This window comes from Trypanosoma cruzi, genomic scaffold, assembly GCF_000209065.1.
Source record: "Trypanosoma cruzi strain CL Brener 1047053517089 genomic scaffold, whole genome shotgun sequence".
Lineage (NCBI taxonomy): Eukaryota > Euglenozoa > Kinetoplastea > Trypanosomatida > Trypanosomatidae > Trypanosoma > Trypanosoma cruzi.
In genome coordinates this window covers 305,243-326,728 of record NW_001849567.1, presented here as the reverse complement: position 1 = coordinate 326,728, position 21,486 = coordinate 305,243, and the positions used below count along the sequence as shown (strand labels likewise).

Here is a 21,486-nt window from a genome sequence, read left to right as displayed (position 1 = left end):
CGGTTTCTCGCCCAGTCGCACTCCACAGAATATCACCAATGGGAATCCTTTGAAACAAAATAATAATAATAATAATAATAATAATAATAATAATAATAATAATAATAATAATAATAATAATAATAATAATAATAATAATAATAATAATAATAATAATAATAATAATAATAATAATAATAATAATAATAATAATAATAATAATAATAATAATAATAATAAGCAAAAAATGTGAATTGTCACTGACAAATAAACATGTACTCGTCCATTGGAAAAGATACATGTATATATAAGTTTATTTTCCTTTTTCTTTCCCTTTCCTTTTTCTTTTTTTCGTTCTTCCTTTGTTCCAACGTTTTTGCTTTACTTCCTTCACTGTGGTGTCATTCTTTTCTCATCGCATTAGACAAACGGCCGTATTCGGCACGTGCAAAACGATCCCAAGCGGACTGTTCCAATCCACCCTCCAGACGATTCTGGTGCGTGACAAAAGGATCCTTCTGTTCAAACTGTAAAAAGCGTACCACATTTGTAACCATGTTAAAAGTCACAGCCGCCGCCTCAGGTTTCGCCAAAAATTCTTCAAGTCTAAGACTGCATGACGTTTCTAGGCCAAACATATCAAATATCTGACAGAGAATATCCTCGAATGGCACAGCCCCATCCGGGGCGTAGGATGTCACCGTTTTTTTCATCTCATCGTAAAAACTCCGCAGCTCATACGCAGAAAGTAATCCATCTCCGTCAAGATCAAGAATACGAAACCAGTACCGTATCGCTGTGGGTGTTGACTTATCCTCCTCAGAGAGGCAAAACCAAACAAAGTCTTCGTAATTAATTCGATCCTTTTGCGTGCATGCTTTTCGACGACCTGCACCAGTAAAAACGCGATCGGCGATGATGGGGTTCATCACACCCTCTGGAGCATAATTCATAAATTCCCGGCGGGAGAGCAACATGTCCCGGTCTTTATCAAGCTCCCAAAACCGACAGTACAGTACGTAGAAGTGTTCGTAAGAAAAGTAAAGCAAAACGGAATTGATATCATTTGTTGCATCCACTTGTCGAATGGAGTCTAAAAATGAAGAACGTTCCATTTCAGCATAAGTAATACGACCACGATTAAAGCGATCAAGGTCATAAAAAATGCGATGGGTGACCGTCTCTAAATATTTGGATTGAAAATCGGGAGTCTGTTTCAAAAAAAGGAGACCCGGATGATGTTCCAATAGAACCTCAATATAAGCACGAAAGTCATCTGGTAGTAAATATGACCTCTGTTGTTGTTTTTCTCCATCATACACCAACCTCCAATCATTACCAATCCTCGTAGATGTCTCTGATCCACTTGTGGCAACACGAGAACTAAGAAGTAATACTTCAAACACACGTCGAACAATGCAACGACCACGCAAATACGTTTCAAAGAAATCCAGTAGCTGCCTTACCATGACTTCTGTCTGAGAAGCGGAGGGTGACCCCGTGGCTGGAGAAGATAATGCCATGGTGGAACTACTTCTTCCAGACTTTACCACCCCTGAATTCCCGAAATCCACGTTTGCCTGAAGAATCCTTACTATGAGAAAGGCAAAATACTTTGGAAGACCAAAGCACTGCGTACAAATGCGCTTCATCGCCTGAGTTACTTGTATCCTGTAGTTCAATCCTTGTCTTGTCTGCATGCCATTATTGAGCCCTATAAATCCTTTTGCAGCTGAACTCTGAGGGCGTGTGCCGTGAATAATTTTGGGTGGCACTGGAAGACGACCAAATTCCTTTTGAATAATCATATGAACGCACTTATCTTCCACCGCCTTCAGTGGAGCTATTGGGACTTTTTTGACCTCATGCCTTTTGAACACATCATCGCTCATGACGGCGGCTCGCTCCTCAGAATTTGTGTGGACAGCAGTTGGAATCACCATCCCCTCCAGTACCCTTAGATGTGGATTCTCATGCTTCTTCTTCATTGGCCCAACAAGTGTCTCTTCCGTTGTTTTTTGCGCTCCCTTTGGAAAATAAAAGCGTGGAACATGACTATACGTTGCCTGAATTAAAGAAGAAGTTTGCAAGACTGCTGTCTGTTGAGGCAAGATTTTCGGCTCGTCAGTTAAAAAAACTTGTTTCGTTGCCATCGATTCCACACCGCAAGAACGGACCAAAGAAAAAACTAGACCTTCAGGAGTGTTTGAACTTGCATCCGTCCCACTGTCTCTCCTAAAGTGCGTTCCCGTCCCTCTCTCCCATTTGCCCTGTGTTTCTTGCTCTCGTCTTACCGCCGCCCCTTCAGACGTGTTCTTAGACTCGGATCGATGGAATGACACGGAACTCAGCGACAATGAGGAGAATGAGGATGATGGTGACAATAAATGTGATGTTGCCCGGTTGGAACCGTTCACTTTTTCGCCTTCCTGTACATGGCGATCTCCTGCAATCTTCCCAGTATTCATCACATTAGAAACTTCACTGAAAGAATACTTTTTTCTCTCCCCTACTGAGGTATGAGTATCCTTGAGGTCAGCTTCGCGATATGTCTCCATAATCAGTTTTTCAACCGCCGCACCAGTTAAGACATCACTCATCCAATACCCCAAGTATTCAAGTAGTTTTAGCCTAATTCCGGCCTGCGAAAATGTACTACTGCTTTCTAATGAAGCACGAACTCGTGTGGTCTGTTTTTCTGAGAACGCCGATGCAAGAAGAAGCGGTATTTCAGCTTTGCCTTTGGCGGAATTGGAAACCGAGCTGCTGCTTCCAGAGCGGCGCCCATTGTAGCGAGGGCTTGGAGTCTGGTATGTTGGGTACGAGGGCCCCTGAGACCAAACTGGCGTGGAGGAACTACGATGAGCGTTGAATCTCCCATTCCTTCCCTGTGGCGGAAAGGGGAGATCTTGCTCTTCTAAAGCACTGGCACTACGACTGGAATAACCTCGATTAAACTCATGACTTACACGTCCATAGGCGCCACCGCGATTGCGGCGAAAGTAGGCTCCGTGGCGATTTCCACCATATGAGGGGCTCTTTCTCCAGTCGGCGGAACTCTCATACCTGGAAAACGTCTGCGGTCTATTGGGCCAGGGGTTAGATGGCGGAGGTGACGGAGAAAATCCTCCGACACTCAGCTCTCCCCAGCGATAACCAAAGTGATTACTATCATTGGCAAGGCTACCACCACCGGGAGGAGCACTAAGACTTCTATTTGAAACCATGGCCTCCCCCTAGCAAAGTAGTCTATTTTTCTAGTTACGAAGAAGACACCTCACTGGCTAACCTCCCATTACTCATCTTATTCAAAATAGATATCCACGACAACAAAAAAAAAAAAGAAAAAGCAAAAAAACGACGCCTCGGAATCCAACGCAACGGTATAAATAACAAGCACATATGTTTCATGGGTAAAACATAGTATCTGTTGTTGTTGTTGTTCTTGTTGTTTTGAATTAATATGGGCTTTTAATTTTCACCGCTTCATACGAAAAACAGTTTTTCGTAAAAAAAGTTGTATAACAAACAGCAAACAAAGTAATGATGCAAGCAAAACGGGACGAAGTAAATCGACAACTAATAAACTCAATATTTCCGTATTCAATGTTTGCTCAGCATCCGTTAAATTAACAGAAATCTCGCCCGTTGCAAGTACAGGAATCTGAGCGCCAGCTATATCTTTTGAAGCGGTAAAGAAGTAAGTCTTAAAAAGTGAATTTAGACATAATAGTGCACTCAGTATCTCCAATACAAACTCTATGTATACTACAGTCCTCCATACCAAACCAGATACATGAGATGAGCCCTTTAGAACTTCCGCAGCATTTGCTGAAGGTGATGAAGGTAACAGTGGCGAACTTTTCTCGGGTCCCTCTGCACCTGATATCCCACCTTCTTGTTGAAGACGTTCTATTAGCATCGACCCCAGTTTTCTATAGCAGATTGGCATCTCGTTATCAAGTGACGTACGCAGGATTTTGCCTTTTACCCACACATCTCGAAGAAACTGAATATAACCAAAAACACGCATTGCAACACCCGAATCAGATTGAGTAAAAACCAGTAACGCCTCCGCACGAAAAACGTCAGCATACATAAGACCCTCGGCTTGCCCTGACAGCTGCACAACCAGTGTTGGTTCATGACCCCCAACATTCATAAATGCGTACCGCTGGTATTCTGTGAATGGGCACGACTTGGACACCAAAGCTTTAATTGTCGTTGTGCAAGTGAATACTCTTTGACCAGAAAATTGAGGACTGCCGGTCTGCGCAGGTCGCCATGGTTCCCATTTTTGGTTGCTGTCCTTTCTATCCCTATGATATTCCTCCAACAGGGAAGCATTATCGTCAAAGCAAACCTTAAATACATCCAGGACCGTTTTGCCCTTTGGTAACACGATGGGATCAATAAGCTCCCTTGTAAAACACGAAAAATCACTAAATGCCGTTCCGTAATCCGTCAATACTTTAGAAAATTCTTGAAGTGAATCAACAACAGGAAATCCTGAAACATTTGGCTCGCTGGTTTTGGTAATAAACATCACTGTTTCTCTTGAGCTTTTTGATCCGTATACTGGAAAAAAAAAAATGGGGGGAAAGGTAGAAAGACCTCTTTATCAAAAAGCAAAAAAATACAGCGTCAATGATAAACAAATGATAATTCATTCCCAATCACAAAGCTAATTTAAAGAACATCAAAAACGATAAAAACACATAAAAACACAAAATAGGTATATGATCACTGTATCATCACCACATATGGAGTTTTATACCTTTTTCCATTTATTCCATGAAAAACAAAGCATCGGTGGTCAACCTATAAAATGCCAATATACCCACTACAAGAACGGAAATCACAGTGGGTTGAAGAAACTCGAAAAAAGTGCCTACTAAATGAACCATCAGCACATTTTCCTTAGAGGTGCCTCGTTTCAAATGAGCATTGCTATCAAACCTCATCAGAAACACAGAGAAAAATCCCCCCAAGCACGTCATCAACCCAAGCAATCCTAGAACTACACGACCCCATTGCAAAGCTCTCTCCCTCGGAAGCAAAGCTTTGTCCAAGGGCGTCCCCGAGACCGCTTTAGCACACGAAGAGGTCAACTCCGTGGAACTTTTCTCGGGTCCCTCTGCACCTGATATCCCACCTTCTTGTTGAAGACGTTCTATTAGCATCGACCCCAGTTTTCTATAGCAGATTGGCATCTCGTTATCAAGTGACGTACGCAGGATTTTGCCTTTTACCCACACATCTCGAAGAAACTGAATATAACCAAAAACACGCATTGCAACACCCGAATCAGATTGAGTAAAAACCAGTAACGCCTCCGCACGAAAAACGTCAGCATACATAAGACCCTCGGCTTGCCCTGACAGCTGCACAACCAGTGTTGGTTCATGACCCCCAACATTCATAAATGCGTACCGCTGGTATTCTGTGAATGGGCACGACTTGGACACCAAAGCTTTAATTGTCGTTGTGCAAGTGAATACTCTTTGACCAGAAAATTGAGGACTGCCGGTCTGCGCAGGTCGCCATGGTTCCCATTTTTGGTTGCTGTCCTTTCTATCCCTATGATATTCCTCCAACAGGGAAGCATTATCGTCAAAGCAAACCTTAAATACATCCAGGACCGTTTTGCCCTTTGGTAACACGATGGGATCAATAAGCTCCCTTGTAAAACACGAAAAATCACTAAATGCCGTTCCGTAATCCGTCAATACTTTAGAAAATTCTTGAAGTGAATCAACAACAGGAAATCCTGAAACATTTGGCTCGCTGGTTTTGGTAATAAACCCAGAATTTGTACAGTTTTCTTGAAGAGAATGAGGTAAATTCTGTGGTTGTGTGCTAAGCGCCTTTGTCACATTAAAAAAATGTGTCAAAATGTTAAATGCGGCATCACGACTAACAAAACTTGTAAAACTATGGGTTTCATTGCCAATAAGTTTGATAACAACTCCGTCCAGTATCATCATCGTTTGCTCCTTCTCGATACTTTGCACATCCCTAAAACTAATCTGAAGCGATTCCGTCATCATTACTGAGGAAAATAATATGTAGTTGGTTGTAATATAAAGCCTCCCAATTCGATGGACTCCACAGACATAGCTGCATTGAAAGTAATCAATTAATGGTTCTGATTTAGGAACCTTGGAAAAAGAGTGTAGTTCGTCAAACTTTTCCAAAAGGGCGCCTTTAGGTGTTGAGGAAGTCCGTGGGATATAAGAGCCACACGACTTTTCTTCCGTATCTTGAGTTACCACAGAAAATTCAGTGGAATCTAAATCATTTGTGCCGAAGCCGGAAGTTGGATTAAATAAATTAAATTCTGAATGGGTTGGCTTTAACAAGGGGGCTAAAGTAATTGTGGGCTTTTCATCCTCATTTTTCCCAGTAATTTCATCATTTATACAAGATGATGCTTCGGATGAATGACAAGATCCAGAACCGGGTTCTTTCAAAGGGGAATCAATTTGTGATGCTTGTAGGAGTTGCGTTGGCGTCTCTGAAAAGGCGTATCTTGCACGAACTGTCCATAAAGTCTTAAGTAACTTGAATGTTTGGCCTGTCCCTCCCGACAAAAACCCAGAAAAAATGTATTCCTCCTGTCCTTTTGTTTTCACAAAAATCGCTTCAAAAAGGAAGCTTGTTCCTTTTTTAACAGAAATCACGTCCTCCCAACGCATCATAACCGGTTCTTTCAAAAATGAAGAACTAAAACATAGGCGAAGTGAAGATGCATAAAGTGTTCCCATTCGAGCAAATTTTTTTTTCTTTGTTAATAAAGCGCATTGACGAGATTCTACTAGTTTTTCTGATAATGGGATCTGATGAAACAATCGATGAAATACCTGTTCCTCTGGTGTGTATGTTGCCGCCACAGATCGATCTCTCTGAGCCGTTGTCTTGGAAACGTCTGTCAAAGCATCCATAGACATATTCTACGTTCTAACTAAAATAGATAAAAAGCAAAAAAGCGAGAAAGATTTATACATCAAGCACGCAACTAAAATATATTTTTAGATTTTCTTTTTTTTTTTCCCCTTCCATTTATAAAAAATATACAAGAATTTAATCAGATAACGGAACGGATAAACAATAGCAAAAATGAAACCATTGATCATATTACCGAGTGCATTCTTCATAAAAGAAAATTTTTCACACTTAACCTTTTACCTTTCCAGTAGATGAAGCAATCGCTTCGACGCAACGCATGGGATAAGGTGTCTCCTCCGGAAAATCATCTTTGAGGCTTGATATATATTCATGTAAAAAAGCTTTTTCTTCTTCAGTTTTAGTGTGAACAGCGTATCCGTGAAACATCGGACACGTCCACATTGCGTCAGAAATCGTTTTGGCAAAATGAGCAGCTTTATCAGGAGTCTCCAACCATATTTCATAGTCGAGACAGTCACCTTTGGTAAACAGGGCACACACAACAGCTCCCGTGACCTGTTCAATCAAATGTGCCACACATAGCGGGGGAATGTCTCCGGCAATACCTTTCAAGATCACATCTGCATCCCTGCAAGATAAACGTCCAAAAAATGAGTGCGTTGCACATCGTGCACAATGATAATTATAGAGTTCTAAATGGATTCTTGGTTTTTCAATAGGTCTTACGGTAAGGGAATGCACAAAATCATTAGCTATTTCTTTGAATGCAACTGGTGCAATAACCATTTCACCTCGGTATGGAACCTTTACCCAGCCTTTCTTGAGGTGTGTGTATGTGTCTCCCTCTTTCTGATTTAGGCCAGTTTCAGGAGATGGAGACCAAGGCTTGGCATGAATCGATAGGCTCCCTTTTTCTCTTTTTCTTGAGGCCTCAGAAGCATTAGAACCCTTTTTAGGGGGACTTGTTGTCTTTACAATGGGGGCTCCACTGTATCTTTTTGCCCCAACGTTCATCATAGCTGCTGCCTCCACCATTGCCCTCATGCTCGCATTAAGCGCAAACATATCGATGTATTGTGCCGGATAAGGCCAGGATTCATTTGCCCCCAAAGCGGATAATTGTTCTGTAAGAGCAGAAGATGCATCTTGCCATCCATTTGCTAAATTTGAGGAGACGTTTACACTGGGTTCAAATGGAGCTGCATCCACAGAAAAGGTATGGGACGTATTTGGCCCTCCTTCCTTGGTTTCTTTCGTCACATCAGCTTCTTCTCCATCCATTGTTTTCCTCCTTTCTTCCCTCTTTTCCAAAGCAAAAAATAAATAAATAAGAGCTTATCTTTTGTTTGTTGTTCTTGCCGTTGCTAATTTTTTGTTTGTTTGTTTTAAGAGGGAAAGAAATAAAAAAATAAAAAAGAGAAAGGAAGAGAAAAAGAGGACAATGGAATTAAAGGATGTAGATATTCCCTCCATCTCGTACTTTTCAAAAAAAAAAAAAAGTAAAAGGAAAAAATGATTCCCTAGTTACTTATACATATAACAAATCTTTCGACAACTGGTGCTAAAACACCAATGAAAGCTAATTTCATCTTTTTCTCTTTTTTCCTCTATTTATTTTCAAAAACATTTTTTTGTTGTTGTATTTCCCTACTCCCTTGTAAAACTCATAAAAACTGAACGCGGAATGTATTAATGAACGCAACTCCACAAAATGCCCACCGATTACACTCAAGCGCGCGTTCCCAAGCAGAGCGGGAAAAAAAAAAAGCACAAACAAACGCAAAAGCCCTAACCCGAACAAGATCCATCCCGCCGACGACCGCCAGGCCCACGGCCGTTGATTTCCGTTTGTTCTTTCAGCGGCCTTTTAAACCCACAATTTTAAATTAACAACCCAATGGGGGCGGAGAAATGTCATTTAGAAGAGTGATCGCTTCATGCTGCGCCTTTGGCGGCGAAAAAAAACAAATCGAAAAAAGTTGGAGAAGTTGGGTATCGATCCCAATACCTCCCGCATGCTAAGCGGGCGCTCTACCATCTGAGCTACATCCCCACACTGTCCGCAAAAAAAAAAGAGCGTCAGGGAGACAATTAAAACCGTTTTTAATTTGGGAAAAACATCGCAAACGGTAGGGTTCGAACCTACGCGTGAGATCACACCTGCTTAGCAGGCAGGCGCCTTAACCACTCGGCCACGTTTGCTCGCCGGAACCCCTCAGAATGGTGCTTCAGGTCTATACTATTTTTGAACAAAATTTTCTTTACATTTTTATTGCGAATAAGTTGTAATGCTTTTGTGGTTGTTCGAGTTCTCGGTAGTATAGTGGTAAGTATACCCGCCTGTCACGCGGGTGACCCGGGTTCAATTCCCGGCCGGGAAGTTTTTTCACATCGTGAAAATTTTTTGGGAGCTTGTGAAAAGAATGATCGCGGGAGAGCTGGCTGCCCTAATTAATGTGTATGTATCCTGATAAATGAAGGCGTTCTTTATGATACTTTCTACCGTATGAATCTTTTGGGAAGAACGCGACTTTGTAGGGGCGGGGAGCCGATAGAGGCCGGATAATATTTGCTTTTATTTTTTACAGACACACAGCCAGGTAAGTTTAAGGAAATGACTTTGGTTCCCTACACACCCTCCGAGTGGTGTGATATTGGCGCCCGTCTCTGGGACATGGTGTCCCAATGTGGCGAGACCCAGGTGCAGATGACGTTCATTAATGGTAACCAGATGTCGGACGGGACGTTAACTGTGGCCGCATCACCCACAGGCTTATGCTTGCTCCATGGACCTGTATCTAAAGCATGGCAGGATTCTACTCTTATTGGGCATATTGCGAATCTACGGGCGCCTCAGATCCCTAATTTCAAGACACAAGTGATCCTGCCCGCTATGGGGGCAGCCCGGGAGTTGGGGCACCAACAAGGGCTCATCACTGCTAAAAGGGAGCGCCTGAATTTTGATTACGCGAACGCCGTCGCGGACGTGCAGAATCGAAATGCTCAGCTTAACTTGGAGTTTCAGGAGGCGCAAATTAACCTATCGGTAAGGGAATCCACTATCGCCGGGGCCGGCAACCAGGTCCTAGAACTACGAAAGCAGTTGGAGGCCGATCGCGCCCAATTACGGGAGCGCGAATTCAACTTGGGAGTCCTCACTGGTCAATTCCAGGAACGGGAGGCACGCCTTAACGCACTACAAACTGCGCGGGATGCGGAGACGGCGGGGCGGGACGAGTCCCCCGCTACTCGACACGTTGCCAACGATGGCGTAACTACAATACCGCATCCAACGGATATCTTGATGGCTGGAGGAGTGCCTAGCAGCGCGGCCCGACACAGCTCGGCGGCTTACAGGCCCCCTCACGGTAATGCTGCGAGACCACATTTCCACCCCTCCACGCCGTTGCCCTCCCGCACTTCTCCCCTGGACGCCCAATTACCCATGGAAGAGGACCGCAGTTTCTGCGCATTCGACGTCACCACGTGGCCCACGCGTGTATGGAATGAGGGCGCCTCCGGAGTCATTATCGACCTCCGGTGTGCATACCAATGCTGGCAACAGGACAACGAGCAGGTTAAACTTGCCTTTGACAATTTGGTCGAGTGGATCAGCGCGCTGGAAGGCCTGCAGGATCCCACCGATCGAATCATGAATTTGGGCAGGTCCCTGCTGAATACATTCCGGATGCAGCTCACAATTGCATCCGATCCCGGCATCCCGCTCTCCACACTGCGCGCCCGTCTTTACACCGCCGTTAATAAGGCCGACACCTTTGCGAGGGCAGCCCTGCCTCTCGTGGAGCGGCAAGTTACGCAACGATCGGTGCGCCGCCAGTTTTGTCATGTTTATCGACACGACGCGTCCACATGCAATGTGCGAGACGCAACCAGAGGAAATCACTCACGGCGCAGACGGTTGTCAAAAAACGGCAGAAGGGGTGCCGCACGCCGCTCATGAATGCTGACGACGGCAGCCCCATCCATTCCACCACCTCCCACCAATCCTCGCAGGCAGCGCACCGCACAGCCGAAGCCCTATGCGCTATTTCACATCGCCTGACGCAATGGTCGAGAGGGGGCGACGGAGCTTATCCGTAAACGGCTCTCGACTGTGGTACGACGAATCACCGGAATTCTTGATTTGAGGCAGCTATGCGAGGAGAGCGAAAGAGGCGGCTCGAGAGATGTGGGCGCCGTCAACGTGGGAGCGGCGAATGTCCCTAGCGGGGCAATTTTCAATGTTTTTGGCCGCGCGCACGAACAGCCGACCAACGAGAAGAGCTGTGCGGCCTTTTTGATGGCAATCGATGTGGCGCCATCGACCCGACCGCAGTACGACAGGATGCTGCGGTCTATGTCGGAAATGTGTCGAACCCCGCTGGACATGGGGATTCTGGGGTTACAAAAAATGCGGTGCGATCGGAAACGAAGCTGACGCGCCTCTTAACAAAGGAAGGGATGAATCAAGTTATCCGCAGCCGGACCGATTGGAGGAAACGTGTTGTTTTTTGACTTGCGTGGATAACGGCGAGGCGTTGGTTTGAGATCGCGGTCTTGACTCCCAACAATCTTAAACTGAAGGCGGACGGAACCTTGGTTGTTGGATTGGTCCGTGGCACCGAAGATGGCGAAAGCGGATCCCCACCGCGCCTCGCGGTTTGTGAAGATACGAGGGCGGGACGCCTTCGACATTATAAAGCTATACAGGACACTTCAAGAAAACGAAAAGCTCACGGCTCTTACGACTGCCCAAGTCGAACGAGCTCTGGCTCCTTGGGATGCCACGACGCACTCCAAAAAACACGGTGCGTTGAGGCACGCGGCTCAAATCGTGGAGGCGTACAATTTGGATCCACACGTGATCTCGCAGTTGGCGAAGCACGTCGACCCGTTCGAACTTCCCCAGAATACTGTTCGATATTTGGGGAGGTGCACCACAGTGCTGACCCAGGTATCGTCGCTGGTCGCATTGATGTGAAGGGAGAAGCTGCGGAAGGGCAGGAACCCTGGCTGAGAGCGGAGGAGCGTTTTTTCATGATTTTTATCATCATGCCGCTACAATAACGAGACGCGCGACAGGGACGCGTCGGGCCACTCCACACGACGAACGAACCATCCCGCTGCAGCAGGTCAACGTGCCCGTATTGAATCTGGAGTGGATTAAAAGTCGGTTGAACCCGGCCATCTTGGAGAGACTCATGCAAGTTTGGGGACTCGTCGGGCGGTCCCCTCTCCCTCCGTCTCCTCCGGTAAAGCGCGCGAAGGCTCACGGAGGATTCCAACCGCTGACGCGAGATTGTTACGAAAAGCAGGAATTATCGAGGACGGTTCGTTCACAGTAACAGGCGGATGGATAATACCCTTCTCGGTTGTGGAGGAGAAAACCACCGGCTTACGACGATGGATCGCGTGGCCACGCGACAAGAACAGAGACGACCCTTACGAGGCGAATGTTCCTCTTTTACACATTTCCCATTATTTGCCGCCTGTGATGGCTGAGGCCGCTTCCTGCCTGGATTCAAAGGCATCCTTCATAGTCTCTTTACCGCGGGAGACACGGCATCTTTTTCGATGCCGCGTGGAGGACGGCACGCTGGTGGAGCTGACACGGCTCCCAGTGGGATACAAGGCTGGCCCAGGAATTCTCCAGATTATTATTACTTCAGCAATTGCGGGGGTGACGACGGTGGTTCGCCGCCTCTGGGCTGCGCCTCCATTGGTGCGTGTCGGCGTATGGATCGATGATATGCGCATTGCCCTGGCTCAGCCGGCCACCTCAACGTGGTGCCAGGGTCTAGTACTCTTTGCTAGAGAGGAAGCTAAGCGCCTGCTGCCCATCCGCTGCACGCGGAGAGGCAGGAGGCGCCGCACAAACGGGTCGGAAGGGCGCCAGATGGAGCCATTTACATGGCCGCCCGCGGAGCGGTATTTCTATCCGCTGCTGAATTCCATCGGCGCTTATCAGCGCTATAAATACCGTTTGCGTGCCGTATGTGACGCGCAACGACAAAAGCTACTGCTAAGCGGAGACATTGAGCAGAACCCAGGCCCCATAGCAGTACTCCAGATGAACGTTTCTTGCCTCACGCCGTCAAAACTCGCAACATTAATGGCGCAAGGAGCAGACATAATAGCCATCCAGGAGACTTGGAAGTCGTCAGAGCAGATCGCCAGCATGCACACTGGAGATTATGTGCTCTATGCACAGTCGCGCATCGGCAAGGGCGGCGATGTGGCGGTGCTGGTGCGTACAACTCTCCGCTCCAAGCGTATACCTCTCACCATCCCCCAGCATGACACCAGCCTTGAAGTGGTGGTGGTCCAGGTTGCTCTGGAGCAGAACCGTGATCTTATTGTAGCGGGTGCCTATGTGAGACCACCACCGCAAGTAACGCAATCCTTCAGGCGGTTAGTAAACTGCCTTCCAGCCTCGTCGCCGCTCCTGCTGTGCGGGGATTTCAACATGCATCACCCACAGTGGGAGCCATTCTTGGAGAATTCTCCAAGCGAGGTTGCTGCAGAATTTTTAGAACTGTGCACGTATGCGGGACACACCTTGGTTAACACCCCTGGTGAGGTCACGTATGCCCGTGGCACAAGAGAACGATCCTGTATCGATCTGACATGGTCAAAGCATTTGACTGTGTCGGATTGGTCAGCTTCTGTGTCGCCGCTTAGTGATCATTATATGCTGACATTTACGTTGCATCAGGCATTTAAGGATACCATACCTTCGGCACCCCCTTCGGCACCTAAGTTTTTCTACAGTTGGGGGAAGCGCGAGTGGGATTTATTCATCAAGGACTTCGACGCACAACTTCCGGCATATGACTATAAAAAGCAGTCCACCGGCATTAAAGGTTTCACGAGAGCGCTTATAACTTCGTATCGACGACATTGCCCCCGCGGCATGCACAAGGACGGTCCCAGGCTTTGGGATGACACTCTCATGGAGGCAGAGCGGATGGCTACCGACAGCAAGGCCCGCTATCTACAGTTACCGACGCCCGACCGTGAGGCAGAAATGCCACGGACAAGGAGTCAATTCTTCCTCCTACTCCGAGAGCGCTTGCGCAACACGTATCTACGCCGCATCAGCAAGTTAAATACAGGCGAGCCACTCGCATGGAAATACATTTCCGGACGAAAAAAGGCATCACTTCCATCTCCCACATCAATTTTATTAGGAGATGGTCAACACACTTATAAAACAGCAAGGAGAGCAGCGAATGCTCTCAATCGCGTCTTTCTTCCATTTCACCCCTCTCACAAGGCAGTTAGGTTTTCCAAAGGCATCAACAGACAGAGTGCATCCTTGAACATTAATGCTTCTTTTCTTTTTGGGCAGCAGAACAACAGCGAGTCTGCCGCTACATTTACTTCAGGTTCTTCACTCTCATCTAGTTCTGAGCCACAGGATAAAAACGAAGCTGCCACCACATCTGGTTTAGTTGCTCATCTTCACTCCCCTCTTGATGCGCCTTTTAATCGTACGGAACTGCTTGCTGCGCTACGTAATGCGCCGTATGGCAAGGCCCCCGGACCGGATGAAGTCTACAGTGAGGCACTGCGACATATTTCGTCAAAGGGCCTCCGATTCCTTCTTCGTTGCATTAACCACAGCCGGACGACCGGCACGATTCCGGCTGAGTGGAAACACGCTACCATCGTTCCACTCTTAAAACCCGGTAAGTCGCCGGAACTGCTTGAGTCATATCGACCCATCAGCCTTACCTCCATTGTGAGTAAGGTTGCTGAGAAAATGGTACTGAAGAGATTGCTTTGGGTGTGGACGCCACACCCCCACCAGTATGCATATCGTAGTATGCGTACCACGACGATGCAGCTGGCACACCTGATACACGAAGTGGTGCATAATAGAAATCATTATTTCCAAGTGAACCTTCCCAAGAAGAGCGGTATTGGCAATCAACTCCACTACAGACCCCATCGGACCCTGCTGGTGCTGGTTGATTTCAGCAAGGCTTTTGACTCCATAGATCATCGAATCCTCAGTCGCTTGCTGGCTAATATTCCGGGGGTGAATTGTAGAAGGTGGCTTAGAAACTTTCTATGTGGTCGCTACGCGAAGACACGAGTTGGCCACAGACACGGCGATCGGCGTCCCATGCTGCGAGGAGTTCCTCAGGGGTCCGTGCTGGGACCGTATTTGTTCTCCCTTTACGTACACCCACTTCTCAATCTGCTGAACAGCTTTGCGGGTGTCACAGCAGACATGTATGCGGACGACCTCTCTATTATCGTTAAGGGGCATTCCCGGGAAGACGTCATTCCCACTGCCAACATGGTTCTTCAAAAAGCTGCATGCGTGGAGTCAGGAAAATGGCCTGGCCATTAACCCGTCAAAGTGTGAAGCCGCTTGGTCCACACTCTCCACGCACACGGAGTCAGATTATGATCGTGAAGGAAGGTGGCCCCTGGTAGTGGCTGGATGTCAAATCCCAGTCATGACCATGGGGGCATCGCGAACTACGAAGCTTCTCGGCATGGATATCGATCCACGACTGACGCTAAATGTGGCGGCCTCCAGGCAATGCGCTGCCACTTCGCAACGGATATCGCAGCTACGCGGCATAGCGCACAAAGAGGCGGGACCATCTCCACATGACCCACGCACGTTCGTCATTGGATACGGAGCTTCCAAATTACGCTATGGCAGCGAGCTCATATGGGGAGTAGCGACGGATTCAGCGAAGAATGAGATGCAGAAGACGTACGCAACTCTGGCACGCATTGTCAGCGGAGTTCCGAGCACTGTTGACCCGGAATCCGCACTGCTGGAGGCTAATATGCCGCCGCTCCACGTCCTTTGCCTGCGCGCACGGCTCTCCATATTTGAGAACACACGCGCATGTCAGATGGACTGGATGCGGAGACCCCCGCCTGAGCCACCGCCTCGCGCCGGTTTCCGCATCTCGCCATTATCTCGGGACGAGCTATATGCCTTCGTAGACGCATACACAAAGGGCTACGGCATCACCGAGAGCTCACCACGCGAAGAGCGGTTCTTTCGCAGCTCCATTCCTCCCTGGTTTGCGGCCTCCGCTCACCGGGTCACCATCGGTGTGGAACTTCCGATAGACCACTCAATAACTGACGAAGAAGAGCTGATAAGGGAAAAGCGCAGAGTCAGCGAAGAGGCTCTAGCGCTGCACAGCCATCGTTCGTGGATACTTGCGACCGATGGCGGTGTCGACGTTCCCAAGTCAGCAGGGGTTGGAATACTGCTTTCATCCCTCAATTCATCGGAGATAATAGAAAAGGCCAGCATATACTGCGGTGCACGCCCATGCAGCTACAGGACGGAATCCCGTGCGCTGCTTCTAGCCCTAGAGAAGCTGATGATTCCTCGTATCCGCCACAGGCGTAAAACCCTGCTTGTGGTTACGGACAGTCAGTCTCTTCTAGCGGCTCTAAACAAGGGCCCGCTCAGTCAGACAGACTGGACGGAGGATCAGATCTGGCAGCGTCTCTTGACACTGACGTGTGCTGGCTGGTCCGTGCGCCTGCAGTTTTGTTACGGACATTGCGGAGTACATGCTAACGAGCCTGCAGATCAGTATGCGACGCAGACTATGGAAAGTGGACAACACACGGAGCAAGGAATCGCGCCTTTATGGCATACGGATCTGCCGACATGTTTTACTACCCAGCTCACCAACAAGTGGCGTAGTACCAGTCGTCAAGACACTCACCGCTACTTGCTTTGCGGCACAAGGCCATCAGATCTCAGCGGTAAGGACCTGATCACTCAGGAAGTTCTTCACCGTCAGGAACTGGTCCACCTCGCAAGGGCAAGGTGCGGGGAATCTGAGCTCTGGGGCCGACTATACTGGGCCGTGAGAGATTGCACGAACCAATGCCGATTCTGCAACATCTCACCGGAACAGTCTGCATATATGCGCTCTAACAACGATCCAACTGCACCGGGGACGGACACTGTTCCCCCGTCGGCGAGGGAGGAAGACGTCTCTCCAGTAAGGAGACGGACCGTCACACGCTGTCGGAAGGAGAAATGTCCGCACTGTGATTCCACATTGACGGGATTCTCGGGTCTCGTCAGTCACTGTCGGTTATTTCATCCGGAACATCCTCCACCGCTTCCCGAGCTCAAATGCGATTTCTGTGACATGGTTTTCCCCACACGGAGAAGCACCGCACAGCACAGAAGTCGCTGCGCACACAAACCAGACGCCACACGGCATCGAAACAGCAGTGCCAGGAGGCGATCACTGCTGCCGCAGGATCAGCCAGCTTCCACAAGCACGCCAATTGGCCCGCAGGAAACCTTGCACCATCTGCTTCTAGAATGTCCAGGCACCTTGGCTGTGCGTCAACGGCTGGGCATTGAACAGGACCTTCGCCTCGGAAAGTTCTCTCAATGGCAGTCGCTTCATAGCAGGAAACTCATGTCGTTGCTCGACCATCACTTCGGCACTCAGATGGCATCGTATAGCTAGACGCGCTGGTAAGAGTAGAAAAAAAAAAAAGTATTTTTTGTTAGGAGCTTGTGAAAAGAATGATCGCGGGAGAGCTGGCTAACTTAATTAATGTATTTGTATATCCTGATAAATGAAGGCGTTCTTTATGATACTTTCTACCGTATGAATCTTTCGGGAAGAACGCGACTTTGTAGGGGCGGGGAGGCGATGGCGGCTGGATAACTCTTATTTTTATTTTGCCATCCCACCCACCCTCTTTTGATTCCCACCATGCGGCGGCGTCCCTTTGGTTGGAAGAACCCAAAGTCTGCCACTTCGTAAGAAATAAATAAATAAATAAATAAAAATATATACATCCCATCCGAATAGAGTGAGCGGGCCGCGACTGTGGCTAACGGATGATATATAAATATACACTTCCTAGCTTTTACACCTTGAGGATATGGTGAATCCACTCCTGTTCCATTCATCCCTTCTTATTTCTATCTGTTTGTCTTCTATTATATATAACCTGAGGATTCGGCCAGCGGCCCAGAAGATTATTTTCTTATGAATTTTCCGAAGAGTACGACTTAAGGAACCGGGGAACCAACAACGGTGGGATGAAATTATTTATTTTGGTTTTACCATCCGACCCGCCCTTTCTCAATTCTTGTCCTCGCGGCGGTGTCCCTCTGGTTGGAAGAACCCAAAGTCTGCCACTTCGTAAGAAATAATATTTCAAATCCTAACTGAGGACAAAGGACCATGCTAATGGTCCACAGAATTCTATATATTGATTAGAATAAAACATTGAAGCGATTAGCTAAAGAACCTTTTTTCCCTAACTTGTTTGGTTTCCATAGATAATTTCAGGATCCGGCCAGCGACCCGGAAGATTATTCTTAGGAGAAAACCACCGGCTCACGACGACGACGGATCGCGTGGCCACGCGGCAAGAACAGAGACGACCCTTACGAGGCGAATGTTCCTCTTTTACATATTTCCCATTATTTGCCGCCTGTGATGGCTGAGGCCGTTTCCTGCCTGGATGTGAAGGCATCCTTTTTCTCATGTTTCTTTACCGCGGGAGACTCGGCATCGCTTTCGATGCTGCGTGGAGGACGGCACGCTGGTGGAGCTGACACGGCCGCCAATGGGATACAAGGCCGGCCCAGAAATTCTCCAGATTATCATTACTTCAGCAATTGCGGTGGTGACGACGGTGGCTCACTTCCTTTGGGCCGCACCTCCATTGGTGCGTGTCGACGTATGGATCGATAATATACGCATTGCAGGGTCGAAAAGCGACGTGACATTGTGGAAAGCCCAAGTGCTTCGTAATGCGGACCGTTGTCACGCATCCTTGTGGGAGGAACGCGAATCGGGCGCCACGCAGTACACCTTTCTGGGGGTGCAGTTGGATCACACTCATCAGACGGTATCCCTGAGTGACGAGTTTGTCCGGTCTGTATGCGCCATGCCGGCGCTCAATTCTTCAACCATCGCGGAAATGGAGGTTACGGCGTCACGCTTTTGTATGTGGCTGCCGTTTGGTGCACGCGTTTATGCGACCACCACTTTTCCATCAAGGCAGTGCGACGACGGTTATCCGCACTTCACCGGGGGATTGTGCTGGAGAAATCCCCGGCGAACCTTCTGCCGGCAGCGGTTGGTTCGGGCGAGAGATTGCGACACATCATCGAGAACACAACCGTAGGCGAAGCATCAATTCCACAGAAAAGGCATCGGCCGCCATCATCACGGACGCGTCGCTCCATGGATGGGGAGCCGTTTTTATTCCAGACTCCGGCGAAGTTAAAATTGCCGGAGGGAAATGGGAGAGGAAGCCTTTTCTTATCATGCAGGCCGAGACACGCGCGGTACGCTTAGCCTTATCGGCCTTTCCCGCCATCATGCCATCCACCATGGACGTTTGGGTGGACAACACTTCGCTGCAAGGAGCGGCGAAAAAAGGCAGCTCTAAATCGCACGCGTTGACGTGGAAGCTGTGACGGATACATGGGTTTTTTGACTCTCACGGAGTGCAGGCATCCTTTGCTTACGTACGGTCTGCGGGGTTTCCGCCAACGGTATATCACGCAGTCGCGTTTTTACACCGCAGAACTTGGCGAAGGGGAGCGGCGGGGTCGCGTGGCTGAAAGAACCCCAAAGCACGCCGCATTGTAAGCAATCATGTTCTGAGGATAAAAGACCACGCGAACGGCCAATAGAATTTATTGATTGGATAAAAAGGAACCATTGAGACAATTAACTAACTCTGCGATAACTCTCTTTTCCCCTACCTTGTTTGGTTTCTTGAGATAGTTTCAGGATTCGGCCAGCGGCCAGGAAAACACTTAAGTCTCGAAAAACTCATTTGTACAGAAGGGCGTTCAATTGTTTGACCATTTCTTCGGTTACAGAATTAAAAAAAGTTGAAAAAACAAATGGATGTTATGTATTGTTTTTCGCCGATTTTTGGCGAGCAAACGCGAACAATTGGTGAAGGCGACCGCCTTTTTTTACGGAGGCTTGTGGGAAAAGGAAAGTGAAAACGGAGGCGCGTGCGCCGCGAGGTGCGAGAATACAATACCGCCGAGCAGCTTATCACCGTAAACCGCTCCATCCGTGCATGGATGCGTCTGTCGTCAAAATGGCAGGAGCTGGCGAGGCTGCCCCCAAGGGAAAAGAGCTCCTTCTCCGGCAATTTGCGGGGTCGCTCCTGCCGCACTTTCGGTGCGTATGGAGGCACGTCTGCCGGATCGTGAGGGCACGACGGTCGGGGAAGCAACATGTTGAAAAAACAAGAGCTAATGTCAAAAGAGAGAATCCCCCGCACCGCCGCGCAGCATCATACGGGGGCCACACCATCCACACCCTCAGCTGCATGCTTTCGGAGACACGCAGCCTCCCTCAATCCTCGTCTTCGCATCGTGCTTCAAGGCGGCGCTCTTCGTCACGCGGCTGAAACGGTAAGCCAATAGATTCACACCACTTGACAAGGGCCCCGTCGAACCACGTTCCTCCGCAACCCGCTGGTTCGGATACTGCTAATCCAAACAGGAGCCCTTACCACGCGCGGCGCCTCAGACTGCGGTCTTGCCATCTCGGGGGTTTTCCGCCAAGACCCTCGCGGTGGTGCGGGGAACTTCCGGACAACACTCGTGGCCCGTGAGGGGGCGAGTCAATTCCACGAGATCCACAAATCCCACTCGACAGCGGAAACTCGCCCGTGCATATCCGCCAAGAGAGCCGCCTGTAAAAAGACGCATCCACATCCAGTAAAGCGGCGGCTTGGTCCCATAATGCGCTAAGATACTGTGAACTGTGAAATGGCAGAGCAACCATGACCTCAGCGTCCTCATGGGCGTTCATTGCCTTTGGCCATGCGATGAACCGCCATCACCGCACTGACGGCTTGTCCAACACCGCCGCAAAAGGCACCGCCGGCCCACCCCGCGACAGTTCCATGGCTTCACAAATAATACCCGCCCTTTCCACAAGCAGCGCATGCTGTACGGAGTTCCGCAAATTCATTTCGTTCCCGTCGCTCGTCTAAATGACGGACCGCAACACAGTGTCCTTCCACAAATCGTCACACACAGTCGTGTGCCTTTGTGCTTAAAGAGTTCCCCTTCCTCATCTCAAGAAGCGACGTGGGTTTGACGTGCGCGCTGAATAACAACTCCAGAGCCACAATGCCCAGACACGCGACAAAAAGCTGACCGGGAGAGTAATCCAATAGGTAACTCAATGGCCCCACACACTGCGCAAACGCTGTTTTCTTCTGTCGAATTCCCGAAACCAGTGGTCTCCTTTGGGATTATTGAATGCCTCGAGGTTCGGCTTGTTGAAGTTCCATCCCGTAAACCCTCGCACTGTTCCTATGGATGCCGTGACGATGGGAATGATAGATAACCCGCTTGAAAGCAGCCACACTTCAAAATAAATATGTCAAAAAAAAAAAACAACAGAGATACTGGAACAGATAAAAAAATACCTCGCACAGTCCCATGGTCTTCATAAGCCCCATACGATTGAACCCCACCGGCGCTTTCTTTTCGATCCTGTGGGAAAAATGGGCTTGCCGCGTCAGAAACGTTTTTTTTTTTAGAAAAGCTTGAAAGAAAAAAAGCAGTTTAAAAAAGCA

The 21,486-nt window shown here is 48.2% G+C and overlaps 4 protein-coding genes and 3 non-coding genes across 7 annotated transcripts, besides 20 other annotated features; 1 reads left to right on the top strand and 6 right to left on the bottom strand.

The window, feature by feature from the left end:
• Positions 1–8,234: part of a sequence feature (heterozygous, non-Esmeraldo-like haplotype) that runs on past the window's edge.
• Positions 59–219: a microsatellite.
• Positions 296–371: a sequence feature (GA-rich).
• On the bottom strand, positions 381–3,206 carry Tc00.1047053508909.170 (hypothetical protein, conserved; the record flags this gene model as incomplete). The annotated part of the gene is made up of 1 exon (XM_815420.1): positions 381–3,206. One exon carries the CDS (start codon positions 3,204–3,206, stop codon positions 381–383), a length of 2,826 nt encoding a protein of 941 aa, XP_820513.1.
• Positions 3,408–3,432: a microsatellite.
• Positions 3,458–4,525, bottom strand: Tc00.1047053508909.160 (hypothetical protein, conserved; the record flags this gene model as incomplete). Its single annotated transcript, XM_815419.1, has 1 exon — positions 3,458–4,525. One exon carries the CDS (start codon positions 4,523–4,525, stop codon positions 3,458–3,460), a length of 1,068 nt encoding a protein of 355 aa, XP_820512.1.
• Tc00.1047053508909.150 (hypothetical protein, conserved) lies at positions 4,767–6,929 on the bottom strand (the record flags this gene model as incomplete). The annotated part of the gene is made up of 1 exon (XM_815418.1): positions 4,767–6,929. The coding sequence occupies one exon, from the start codon at positions 6,927–6,929 to the stop codon at positions 4,767–4,769; it is 2,163 nt and encodes a 720-aa protein (XP_820511.1).
• On the bottom strand, positions 7,156–8,169 carry Tc00.1047053508909.140 (hypothetical protein, conserved; the record flags this gene model as incomplete). The annotated part of the gene is made up of 1 exon (XM_815417.1): positions 7,156–8,169. One exon carries the CDS (start codon positions 8,167–8,169, stop codon positions 7,156–7,158), a length of 1,014 nt encoding a protein of 337 aa, XP_820510.1.
• Positions 8,235–9,283: a sequence feature (haploid, non-Esmeraldo-like haplotype).
• Positions 8,276–8,324: a sequence feature (CT-rich).
• Positions 8,869–8,941, bottom strand: Tc00.1047053508909.130. Its single transcript has one exon. It is a non-coding gene; the product is annotated as a tRNA-Ala (tRNA).
• On the bottom strand, positions 9,010–9,090 carry Tc00.1047053508909.120. The gene has a single exon. It is a non-coding gene; the product is annotated as a tRNA-Ser (tRNA).
• Tc00.1047053508909.110 lies at positions 9,198–9,269 on the top strand. The gene has a single exon. It is a non-coding gene; the product is annotated as a tRNA-Asp (tRNA).
• Positions 9,284–17,403: a sequence feature (areas not merged during assembly with more than two copies in the genome that could not be assigned to a particular haplotype).
• Positions 9,296–9,470: a mobile genetic element.
• Positions 9,296–12,647: a mobile genetic element.
• Positions 12,648–17,402: a mobile genetic element.
• Positions 17,404–18,240: a sequence feature (areas merged during assembly that could not be assigned to a particular haplotype. This can correspond to areas where the two haplotypes were merged or to regions with more than two copies in the genome that were merged during assembly.).
• Positions 17,415–17,898: a mobile genetic element.
• Positions 17,677–17,699: a microsatellite.
• Positions 17,897–18,237: a mobile genetic element.
• Positions 18,241–19,574: a sequence feature (areas merged during assembly that could not be assigned to a particular haplotype. This can correspond to areas where the two haplotypes were merged or to regions with more than two copies in the genome that were merged during assembly.).
• Positions 18,241–19,690: a mobile genetic element.
• Positions 19,475–19,690: a mobile genetic element.
• Positions 19,575–19,948: a sequence feature (areas merged during assembly that could not be assigned to a particular haplotype. This can correspond to areas where the two haplotypes were merged or to regions with more than two copies in the genome that were merged during assembly.).
• Positions 19,949–20,464: a sequence feature (areas merged during assembly that could not be assigned to a particular haplotype. This can correspond to areas where the two haplotypes were merged or to regions with more than two copies in the genome that were merged during assembly.).
• Positions 20,465–21,486: part of a sequence feature (heterozygous, non-Esmeraldo-like haplotype) that runs on past the window's edge.